At 37.7% G+C, this 12059-nt stretch overlaps 1 protein-coding gene across 8 annotated transcripts; it reads left to right on the top strand.

Moving 5' to 3' along the window:
• The first annotated feature begins 273 nt into the window (after window positions 1-273).
• LOC122045186 (probable LRR receptor-like serine/threonine-protein kinase At1g67720) lies at window positions 274-3056 on the top strand. Of its 8 annotated transcripts, XR_006129906.1 has the most exons (7): window positions 274-705; window positions 1521-1592; window positions 1697-1765; window positions 1842-1905; window positions 2031-2099; window positions 2311-2552; window positions 2726-3042. XR_006129906.1 is itself a non-coding variant. In XM_042605295.1 (6 exons), exons 1-5 carry the CDS (start codon window positions 686-688, stop codon window positions 2312-2314), a joined length of 234 nt encoding a protein of 77 aa, XP_042461229.1. In that variant the 5' UTR covers window positions 274-685; the 3' UTR covers window positions 2315-2552; window positions 2726-3042. The 8 variants fall into 8 exon arrangements, 1 of the variants encoding a protein (XP_042461229.1); XR_006129904.1 differs by having other exon boundaries at window positions 1842-2552; window positions 2726-2852; window positions 2924-3056; XR_006129908.1 differs by having other exon boundaries at window positions 2031-2552.
• Window positions 3057-12059: the final 9003 nt, after the last annotated feature.

The following is a 12059-nucleotide window of genomic DNA, read 5'->3' as shown; positions in this document are numbered from 1 at the left end:
TACGTATTTTTTTGAGATTACGACAACGGTTTTTGAAAACTGTTGTCTATTAAGTGTTGTTGAATATAGTTATTTTTTTCCTTCGCCTGTTTTCTCCCTTCGCCAATTTTTACCGCCTCGTTTTTTCTTTCCCAAATTGTTGCCGCCGCATTCCCCCCAAATTTTGGTCGATTTCTTCACCTACTTCACGTTTTTTTTCTCCTTTCCTCTCCAAGCCCTAAACCTGCCTCCCCTTCTCCTTTCCTCTCCAAGCCCTAAACCCATCTCCCCTTCACGACTCGTAGCGAACCAGTCGCGGGGAGGGAGAGAGATGGGCAACAGAGGCCACAAGCATAGGAGCAACCAAGGAGGATTAGCAACGGAGGTCGCATGATCCAGAGGACGACACCAGGAATGAACGGTGTGGCCAAGCATCATGGCCATGGAGGCGCGGTCACCGCAGCAATGACGGCAGCGATGTGAGGTGGGAGGGTTGCATGGAGTTTGAGGAAGGGTCGGATGGGGGATCTGATGGAGGAGAGAGCCTTGCGACTGCCATTTCTATCTGATGGAGTTCGAGGAAGGGTCGAGGGGCAGCTTCTCTTCTTCCAACCGAACAAGAATCCCTTCACTAGTACCCTCCCCGCGACTGCCATTTCTATCGTAGCCAAGGCCACCACCCGGAGAGAGAACCGTACCGCTCGACATGAACGCATCCGCAAGAAGGTACACGCACTCTCTCTTCCCTGGCACCGCCGCGCGGCCGAGATTTGATGATCTTTTTGCTTGCTCTAGTATCAAAATGGACATTTTTTGCTTTTCCTGGTTGGATCGATCTTACCATTCTTCAATTTTCATCCTTCTATTATGTGAAAAATAAGTAATTAGGGTTCGAGCAGCTGGCATGCCCTCTACGTGTTCGGTAAAATGCCTGAACGAAACAAGCAGCAATTTTTGTCGCTACATTCTCTCTCTGAGAGCTCTTGTTCTCACTCAACCTGAGCTCTCACACGCCTTCATTACATGTGTTTGTGTAGGCATTCATGCACACTCATTCATGATGAAACTAAATGTGCAACATTGTGAATGGTAATCTGAATTATACTTTTGCCAACTAGAGTTCAATCTGAATACTTAAATCTACATGTTTTGATTGTTACCTTTTGCTATCTTATGATGTTTGTGTATTGCAATCTGATTTATCAGGACTTTGATACTGTAGAATAAAGTATATTTATCATTTTTCGATGTTATGTAGCTTGCTCATGTGTGCCTCTGTGGAACAGTTCTACTAAGTATGCAACATTGTGAATAGTAATCTGAATTATACCAAGTGTGATAGTGGTGTATACTTTCTAGCATTGAATAATTGTTGAGGTCTACATGGTAACTTTGTTGTTCTTGCAGGTATTCTCTGATGGGTGTGCTTTCCCATGCATGATTTCCAGTTTCTCTAGCTGACCTATGAATTGTTGCTAATGTACAAATTTTAGCTATCTTCTCGCCGCGTGAACTAATGAATAGATTCGTATAATGAACAGTAGACTATCAGGGAGAAATTTGACGGGGAATATACCTGCAGAGCTTGCTAGTTTAACTGGCCTAGTCGAATTGTAAGTTAGAATCTACTTCTGTTCCAAGTCAATTTATTTCATTCGGCACAACTGTTGATGGATTTAATGATTCCTTGTCACTGTGTCAAATTCAAATATTTCAGATGGCTTGATGGAAACGTGCTTAGTGGCCATATACCTGCTCTCGGTGCATGCTTAAGTCTCAGAAACATGTAATATATAAATATTGCTGGTTTATATATCAAACACTTAATCATTCGCTAGACTTTTTGAATTGTTTTTTTGCAGTCACCTTGAGAACAATAAGTTAACTAGTGATCTATCATTTTGGCCTATCAAATTTACAAGAACTGTATGTCCTTTCTTGCCATTATATTGTCATTTAACGAACATCAATGTTTGCCCAAATTTGTTCTCTTTTAACGTTTGGCTTTGTCTAGCACCAACTCCAGCATGAAGTAACTATTGAGCTTGCAGGTACGTGCAGAATAATATGCTTTCCGGAACAGTACCTGGTCATCTTCTTGGCAAAAATATAGTTTTCACGTGGGTATTTCTTATTAGATTGTGTTGAATATCTCTTTAAGTCCTACTTTCCAATGAAATTACAATTATCAAACTTGGGTATGCTATTTTGAGGCGTATCCCCAAGAAACTTAGACTATTTTCAAGAGAAGGTAGGTACGACTCAATACAACTGACTAACTTTTGTCTGAAACATGTATATGAATTAAAGATATTGTTTTTTCATTTGCAGATGATCTTCCACCTCCCCAACCATTCCAAGAGTTAAGTGCTTCTTTCGGAGGATTTGCCATTGAAACAGCACATAGATATTGGTTATCTGAAATCAACGATGCCACAGAAAACTTTGCTAAAAAAGTTGGTTCTGGGGGCTATGGGATAGTGTATTATGGAAAGTTGAAAAACGGAAAAGAAATTGCCGTCAAAGTTCAAACCAATGATTCTTGTCAGGGAAACAGACAGTTCTCAAGTGAGGTAGCCGTTTACATAGCTTTGGGTAAAAGGGTTACTCTTAATTGCTTAGATGATTGCTTAGCCAAACCAAAAAGATATGCTTAAGGTTCTTCATAAAGTGTGTTTATGGTAGCTTGCTGAAGGATTGCACTAAGTTATTATTGCACCAGTTTGACCAATAAAATTTGTTCCAGGTTTCTCTACTTTCAAGAATACATCACAGAAATCTGGTTGAATTTCTCGGTTACTGCCAGCAAGAAGGCAAAAGCATTCTTGTATATGAGTTTATGCATAATGGAGCACTGAAAGAGCATCTTCATGGTAAGCATCATTCTGTTATGTTTCATATTTATCTAAGTTAAGAGTAATTAGTTGGTTCTGGGTATTCGCAGGCTCCTTGTCTCAGGAAAGTCCCATCAGTTGGATAAACAAACTTAACTCTTTGTATAAATCCTTTCACACTTGATACGCATATTGGTGTAATAAGCAAACTTAACTCTTTGTATAAACATGTCAAAGGTCCAGTAGCTCTTGACATATTACAACCTCTAATGTTGGTGATAAAAATATATACTGGAGACTAGCTAGACTTGTTGTTGAATTGGATTAAAATCATGTGATTTTTATTTTCACAGAAGTAAAAGGGTGTTATATACTTAGCCAGTTTTGGTACTTTAATCACAGGAATTACACAAGTATAGAAGATTTGATCCAACAAAACAATATACTTTGGCATATATATGTGTGATATATTGTTATGGGTACTATTTAGTTTTGTAAAGTTTGGTGATGTTTGGATGTTGATGTTTGGTACTTTAATGATGTTTGGATTGTAGGTTCTTGATCAATGATATTTTGTAGATAACTTGAACTGAAAGTGAGTTATGCAGTAATTTTAATTTGTGCCTAGAAAGAAGTATTGTTATCATATTCAATTGTGTACAACGTCTTTGTCATTATCATCTTTATGCCATTTACTCCTGGGAAATGACTTAACTTGCAATCATATGATATTTACCTCAGGGAAAAGATAATGATCCTGTACCCAGAAAGGAGAAGAAAAGAGAAGCTAGGAGGGAGGAGAAACTAGAAAAGGCTGCAGTTATTGATATGGTGTTTAGAAGATGCACAGGCTGTTTAGAAGATGCACAGGTAGAGAAGACTTGATCCAACAAAATAAGATATTTTGGATTTTATATATATGTGTGATGTATTGTTATGGGTACTATTTTGTTTTGTAAACTTTTGTGATGTTTGAATGTTGATGTTTTGTACTTTAATGATGTTTGGATGATGATGTTTGGTACTTTAATGAAATTTGCATTGTAAATATTGATTATGTTTGGATTGTAGGTTTTTTATCAATGAAATTTGCACTAGATGATTTGCACTGGATGAAATTTGCACTGGATGATGATGTTTTTTATAAACTGTTGAGTAGGAAAAGATTAATAAATTTTTTATTTATTGTCAACATGTTGTATATTGTACCCAAAGACATCAGTTTAAATAAGTCAAACTGTTGTCAATGGCGTTAAAAGACAATAGTGACAAACTGATGTTATTTAACATCGTTGCCTAAAAAGACAACGGTTTTTAACCGTTGTCAAACCGATGTCATTGGCTAAAAAGACAACACTTTTTAGCCGTTGTCGTAGACAGTTCAAAACTGTTGTTGAAGAGCCTAGGCATACGCTCAAAGACAACGGTGAAAAACCGTTGTCTTTGTAGGAAAAGACAACAGTTTTTCACCGTTGTTAAAATGTTGTCTTTGCCTACAAAGACAACGGTTAAAAACTGTTGTCGTTTGCCACCCCTTTTAACAACACAGCCTTTAACAACAGTTAAAAATGGCCTACGACAACGGTTAAAAACCGTTGTTGTATGTCTTTTTTCTTGTAGTGTGAGGAAGGGGAAGAGGGAGATGAGGCTGAGAGAGATGGCTGGATGTCCAGCGGCTAGGAGAAAAGTGGTGGTGGAGTCGTGAAGGTATACGGACAGCGCGATATAGGTTTAGGTTTGGAGGGAAGAATGAAATGTTGCAAATTTTGGTTAAGTATTGGTGAAAAAATTAAAATATTTTATTTTGGTTCATTAACACCGGGTTTTAAAAACCGCTGTTAAAATCAGTGTCTATTAACGAAAAAAAAGGTGCTCATAGACATCACCTAAAAAACCGATGTCTATGAGCTAAAATCTGCGCTCATAGACACCGGTTTTTGAAAAAACCGGTGTAAAATACTCAAAGACATCGGTTTTTGCTTAAAACCGTTGTTGTTCCACTGATGTCTATGAGGGTTTTTGTTGTAGAGCTAGGCAAAAGGAAAGTCGTGGTGAGGAGCCAGGCAATTGGAAAGTCCAAGTGTGATCCTGGCAAAAGGAAAGTCTTGGTGAGGAGCTAGGCAATTGGAAAGTCCAAGTGTGATCTTGGCAAAAGGAAAGTCCTGGTGAGGAGCCAGGCAATTGGAAAGTCCAAGTGCGATCTTGGCAAAGGTTGTAAGTCCAAGCATGTGGTCTTGACAAGGTAAGTCCTAGTGTGACTTGGCTAGGAGAACCCGAAAACTAGGATGAGGCCGATGGAAGCTCCAGAAGGCAAGGCGTGAAGGATGGGGAGATATGCGAGGGACGCAAGGCTGATGGAGGAGGCTAGAAGGCTAGTTCTGTTAGCTAGAGCCCTAGAGCCAATCATTTGATGATTGTATTTTGGACTTGTTGTATCATATTCTATATATAAATAAAGGCATTTGGTTTTTGGTTATTATACTTACTTGTATTGGTGCCAAATAAACTAAGTATAATAACGTCATTGAGTAGACGGTTCTCACCTATATCAATCGGTTAGTTGAACCGATAGTGAGATGATATAGGGAACACTACTCTTAATCATTCCTAGTCGAGTATTAACATCCAGGGACAATGTTAATGCAATAAGACTAGCATGTAGGTCAACTCGATGACTTGATCTCACAAGTCATGGATATAGAGATATCAAGTTGACACATGGGTATGCATTGGAGAATGTATACTGAATGACCCACCATGAGAAAGTATCATGGATCATTATATGAGTGTCATATACTATCTCATGTGGCTATTAGTATGACTACAAGTCCTTAGACCTGAAGTCACCATGGTTCCCTACATAAGGAGTTATGTACTTTGGTTTCGTCAAACGTCAACCGTAACTGGGTGGACTATAAAGGTGATTACTGGGTATGTAACAAATTATGCAGAGGGGTGTGAGTGATGTAGATGGGATCTATCCCTCCTATATGACGGGAGAGACATCGATATTCTTGATAGAGTGAGACCACAAAGTGCATGGCCATGCCCAAATGAGTCAATATGAGATATTGAGCTCATTTGATTTAGTGAGTCTACTTGGAGTTCAAGATTTAGATTGATTAGAGGATGACACGATCTATGCCTCATATTGATCAATCTAGATGTCTAGGATAGAAAGGCATTTGTCATATATTGTGAGGAGTCACAATTAGTAGTCACAAGGTGATGTTGGATCTCAACTATTGGAGTGTATACTGAAAGCCTAAGTTTTTGTAAACATTTGTTTTGAATAAAGAATCACATTTGGTCATATTATCTACATTTGTTTGTAGTTGTTCAATTAATTTATATTGTAGATAACATAGTATGCGGTGTCACATGCAGAAGATAATGTTATCAGTACCTTATAAATTATAAAGAGTAGCTCATGACCAAAATGGAAAGGAACAAACCATTAGAAGGTCTTAGTGTAATTAGGTATTAGTTTATCTTGACTATATAATTACACTAGTACACTCAGAGTGTATTGAGTAGAACCATTTGAGGTCGTTTCTTTTATACTGACTTTATAAAGAAACAAAGACCTCAGTTATTATGGAAGTGAGTGCTCTTAATCCTAATATAATAACAAGCACATATATTTAATGTTTAGTTCTTTAATTTATCAATGGGTGAGATTTAGTTCGATGAATCAATAAACCCGATAAGTTGGGAAATGATATCACTTATAGTGTGTGTTGTTGATTATAGAAGGAAGCTGTGTCCTAGATATACTAGGTTGATAATGTCCCCAAGAGGAGCTCATAAGGATTGTCATGTTAAACCCTGCAGGTGGACTTAGTCCGACATGACGATAAGGTTGAGTGGTACTACTCTTGGACTAAGATATTAATTAAATGAGTTGTCAGTAACTCACTTAATTAGTGGACATTCGATATCTTAAACACAGGGAAACTAACACACTCATAATAAGAAGGAGCCCAAAAATGTAATTTGGGATTGGTGCGGTAGTTCAATAATAGTTCTCTAGTGGAATGAATTATTATTGATAAAATTAAGTTGTGTGTTCGGGGGCGAACACGAGATACTTAATTTTATCGGGAGACCAAAATCAATTCCTCCTCTCGGTCCCTATCGTAGCCTCTTATTTATAGAGTACTATACCCACCTATACCCACCTTCTATACCCACTTAAAGGGGGCCGGCCAAGCTAGCTTGGAATCAAGCTAGGGCCGACCTAAGCATGGTTTAGGGTGGCTGGCCCTAGCTTGAACCCAAGCTAGAGGGGGCTGGCCATAATTAAATTAAAAAAGAATTTTAATTTTAATTTTTATTATGTGGAAGATATAATTTATTAAAGAGAATTAAAATTAAAATATCTCTCTTAAAAGGATCTACAAAAGATTAAAGAAAGAGATTAGATCTCTTTCCTTATTTGTAGATTGGAAAGATATTTTATTTTCTCTTTAAAAATTATTCACATGTTGAAAAATTAAAATTATAGAAATTTCTTTTTATCAACCATGAAGTGATTTTTGAAAAGAAATTTTATTTTAAAAATTTCCGGAAACAAATTAGGAAGTTTTAATTTGTTGATTGAAACTTGTCTAATTTGCCTTTCTATGATGTGGCCGGCCATTAAGAGTTTAATTGAGAAATTTTATTTTATTTTTCTCAATTAAATTATGTCAAGGAAATTAAGGAAATTTTTTTATAATTAAATTTCCTAATTTACCAAGGCTAAGGAATATAAAAGAAGGGGTGGGGGTGCCTTCATTGAACACAACCTCTATTATTTTTTCTTCCTCTCTTATTCCTTGGTGTGGCCGGCCAACATCCTCTCCCTCTCTTCCTCTTTGTGGTGGCCGAAAGATCCCTCTTGCTTGGAGCTCTTGTGGTGGCCGGATACTACTTGGAGAAGAAGAAGAAGAAGAAGGAGAGAAAGCTTGCATCCCTTGGAGCTTGGTTGGTGTTTTTTTTCTTCTTCTTTGGTGAAGCTTTCTTGTTTTGGCCGAACCTAGCTAGGAAGAGAAGAAGGTGTTTGGTGGTTTCTCATCTTGGAAGATCGTTGCCCACACAACGTCCGAGGTTAGAAGAGGAATACGGTAGAAGATCAAGAGGTCTTTCTAAAAGGTATAACTAGTAATTTTTCTTTCTGCATCATACTAGTTATTTTTGGAAATAATACCAAATACAAGAGGCTTACGATTCTAGTATTTCGAATATATTTTTCGATGTTGTGTTTTTTGATTTATTTTTCCTTGTGATTTGATTGTTCCTTTCGGTTAACCTAAAGTTATTTTAGGAAATTAAATATTAGCTTTCCATAAAAGGTTTTGTCTAGTCGGTGGTGGTTGATCACATATCCAAGAAGGCCATGTGCCTCGCCACGTCAGTATTGGGAACCAATTATGGAAATTAATATTTAATGGAATTAATAACTTAAGGTGATTTGGATCGAATGTGTTAAGTTCCGCAGGAGATCCAAGTCTAAACCTAAAAGAACAAATAGATTAAGTTTTGGATCAAACGTGTTAAGTTCCGCAGGCGATCCAAAATTTAATTTAAAAGAACACATGGTAGCTAGGAAAAAGGTTCAGACCTTTGTACAAAATTTTTGTACAGTGGAACCTCTAGGTTTTTCGAGTAGCAACCAACAATTGGTATCAGAGCTAGGGTTTTGCCTCTGTGTATTTGGTATTAGTTTAATTATGCACATGTCATACATAATTTAGGCAGGATAATAGTAGGATGTGCTAACTTTGTGGATGTAGGATCCAACTATTATGGCTTATAGTTTTATGTGTGTGATTAGACCCTTGGACATGTCAAGGGCATTTATATATGTGTGCATGATTGTATTATAAAATACAGCAGGAGCTGTATTTAGTTTTATTAGGATTTTATTTTTGATCTAGATACATGTACATTCCTTTTATGGAATATAGGATCAAAATTGTAAAATTCTATTTATGTCGCGGATCGAATCTTGTAAAGCGTGGAACCTTCGAAGGACCAGAGGCGCAGCGGAATAAGGAGCAAGATGGATGCGACAGCTAGACCCGGTGGCGGTGGCCAAATAAGGCAGTAGCTTGGGATGACAACACACGGAGGACAACCAAAGATAAAAGCCATAATAGTTGAAAATTAGATTTTCTATTTATTGCTTTTATATTGTGCTGTGTGTGTATGTTAGTATACATGTTTAGTAGGCTAGCATAGTTAAAATTCCTCATTTATAAATAACTAAGTGGGAGAGGGATTTTTAAGTAAAACTCATGGTCTCCATTACTGGTTTGTAAGTGATGCAAACAAGCTTGCGCGTTGGCTCTGAGTGCCTTCCTCCATATCGGATGAGCTTGTTTGTGGATCACTAGAACAAACTTCCATTTGGGAAGACTATAGGAAGTTAATCAAGAGCGTGTGATCTTTCCCATCCGAAGGGGCATAATCTTATTAATGGACTTAGTGTCAAGTAATGGTATACACTTAGGCACAACTAATAGTATCCTCCCCATCGGAGTCACTGCTATTATTTGTGTAACCAAAGGATACCAACTATTAATTTTATTTGTCAAAAAGTTAGGTTGACAAGATAATAAAATTAATGGGTTAAAACCCTCCTTTTACAAATGTTGAATTTGTATACGTCCACACTATCGTGGCATACAAAATTCACGGTGGTTTGAGGTGTTAGTTAATTTAAAATAGTATTGTTTGAGGAATCAATATTATTCTAAATTTAGAGTTCTGACCAAAAGTTATTTGTGATTCTTAGGATGACTTTCAACCCACTGTCCATCATACTTCAACAAAATAGACTTACTGGACCTAATTACATAGATTGGAAAAGGAACCTGGACATTGTCCTTACTGCTGAAAGCTATAAATTTGTACTGACTGAGCCTTGTCCTAAAGCACCTACTGGTGAATCTACCCAAGAGGAGATTGAATATCATAGGAAATGGGTAAAAGCAGATGAGATGGCGCGATGTTACATTTTGGCTTCAATGTCAAATGTATTGCAACATCAGCATCAAGATTTACCAACAGCCTATGATATTATGAACAATCTCAAGGAACTCTTTGGTCATCAGGATAGGGCTTCTAGACAAGAAGTCATGAGAAAGATAATGACAGCCACCATGCAAGAGGATACTCCTGTGAGGGATCATATCCTAAAGATGATGGCTTATCTGAACGAGATACAGATCCTTGGAGGAGAAATTGATGGGGAAACCCAGATCGATATGATCCACCAAACACTACCTAGAAGTTTTGAGCAATTCCGCCTGAATTACAATATGAACAAAAGGGTATATTCATTGGCGGAACTACTGACAGAACTTCAGGCAGCAGAAGGATTGTTTCGTCACAACTCTCATATTCACTATGTTGAAAATGGTTCTACTTCTAAGCCGAAAGGAAAGAAGAAGAAGAAACAAGTTGGTTCAGCAAAGAAAGTGAATAAATCTCAGAGTACAGGACCTAAAGCTGAAATGAAGAAGCCGAAGGGCAAGTGCTTCATCTGCAAGCAGTCAGGGCATTGGAAGGTGGACTGTCCTCGTAGGAATCAGAACAACAAAGGTATATCTCATGCTCTAGTTGTTGAAACATGTTTAGCGGTGTTATCTACCAGCACTTGGTGTGTAGATACGGGAGCCACTGATTATGTCTGCAATTCCTTGTAGGGGTTCCAGGAAACCCGACGACTATCTGAAGGAGAGATTACTATCTACATGGGCAATGCTACTAAGGTGGCAGCTGTTACAGTGGGAGACGTCTACTTATCTTTTAGTAGAAATAAAAATTTGGTTTTAAGAAATTGTCTTTATGTACCCAGTTTTAGAAAGAATTTAATTTCAGTTTCTAAACTGTTTTTAGATGGATATTCAATTTCCTTTAGTAACGATGTAGTTATTAAGAGAAATAAAGTGATTATCTGTTCTGGTACATTAGTTGGCAATTTATATATTTTAAATCCAATTTCTCCCACAAAGCAAAACATGGAAATCTATAACTCATCTTCTAACTCAAATAAGAGAAAAGAACCTTCGGAAATGAACCAAGCATATCTTTAGCATCTAAGGCTTGGTTATATTAACTTAAGTAGGATTCAAAGGCTAATAGCCGATGGACTTTTGGGTTCATTAGAGTTGGAAAATTTTCCAACTTGTGAATCTTGCTTGGAAGGTAAAATGACCAAGAGGTCGTTCAAGGCCAAGGGGTATAGAGCCAAAGAAGTGTTAGAATTGGTTCATTCTGATTTGTGTGGTCCTATGTCTATTCAGGCAAGAGGTGGTTTTGAATATTTTGTCTCTTTTATAGATGATTATTCAAGATACGGATACATTTACCTAATGCGCCGCAAGTCTGAGTGCTTTGATAAGTTCAAAGAATATAAGGCTGATGTGGAGAAACGACTAGGTAAAAGTATCAAGACACTACGATCTGATCATGGTGGCGAATACCTCTTAGGAGAGTTTAGGAATTACTTATCAGAGGCTGGGATTCAATCTCAATTGTCTGCACTTGGAACACCCCAACAGAATGGTGTAGCGGAACGAAGGAATATGACTCTTATGGAGATGGTTAGATCGATGATGAGTTATTCAGAATTACCAAATTCGTTTTGGGGATATGCTCTGGAAACAGCAGTATACGTTCTGAACTTAGTACCTTCTAAATCAGTTTCTTCTACTCCCACAGAATTGTGGAATGGGCGAAAATCCAGTCTAAGACTATTCAGATTTCGGGTAGTCCAGCACATGTGCTGAAACCAGATGATGATAAGTTAGAATCTCGTACAGAAGTTCGAGTGTTTGTGGGATATCCCAAAGGAACGAAAGGAGGTTTATTTTATAGTCCTAAAGGTCATTGTTAGCACCAATGCCCAGTTTTTAGAAGAAGACTATATAATGGATCACAAGCCCAGTAGTAAAGTTATTTTAGAAGAACTAAGAGAGGACACGTCTACTTTAGTACCAACAGTACAAGATGAAGTACCACAAGAAACTGCAACACGTGTCACACATGATACACAACCACAGACAGTGCCTCGTCGTAGTGGGAGGGTTGTAAGGCAGCCTGAGAGATTCATGTTTTTGGGAGAGTCTTCGGACTTGATCCCGGGTAAACATGAACTTGATCCCCGGACATATGACGAAACACTCCAAGATATAGATGCAGCATCTTGGCAAAAGGCGATGAATTCTGAAATAGAGTCTATGTACTCTAATAAGG

Source organism: Zingiber officinale, chromosome 2B, assembly GCF_018446385.1.
Source record: "Zingiber officinale cultivar Zhangliang chromosome 2B, Zo_v1.1, whole genome shotgun sequence".
In the NCBI taxonomy this organism is placed as follows: Eukaryota; Viridiplantae; Streptophyta; class Magnoliopsida; order Zingiberales; family Zingiberaceae; genus Zingiber; species Zingiber officinale.
Note: the sequence above shows the minus strand (reverse complement) of the source record. Positions and strands in the feature narration are given on the sequence as shown.

Bases quoted from the DNA above. Each gene is read 5' to 3' on its own strand.
- LOC122045186 (XM_042605295.1), top strand. From the start codon at position 686: ATGAACGCATCCGCAAGAAG. The intron at 706-1,520 runs GTACACGCACTC...TATAATGAACAG, and splicing joins ATGAACGCATCCGCAAGAAG to TAGACTATCAGGGAGAAATT. The intron at 1,593-1,696 runs GTAAGTTAGAAT...CAAATATTTCAG, and splicing joins TTAACTGGCCTAGTCGAATT to ATGGCTTGATGGAAACGTGC.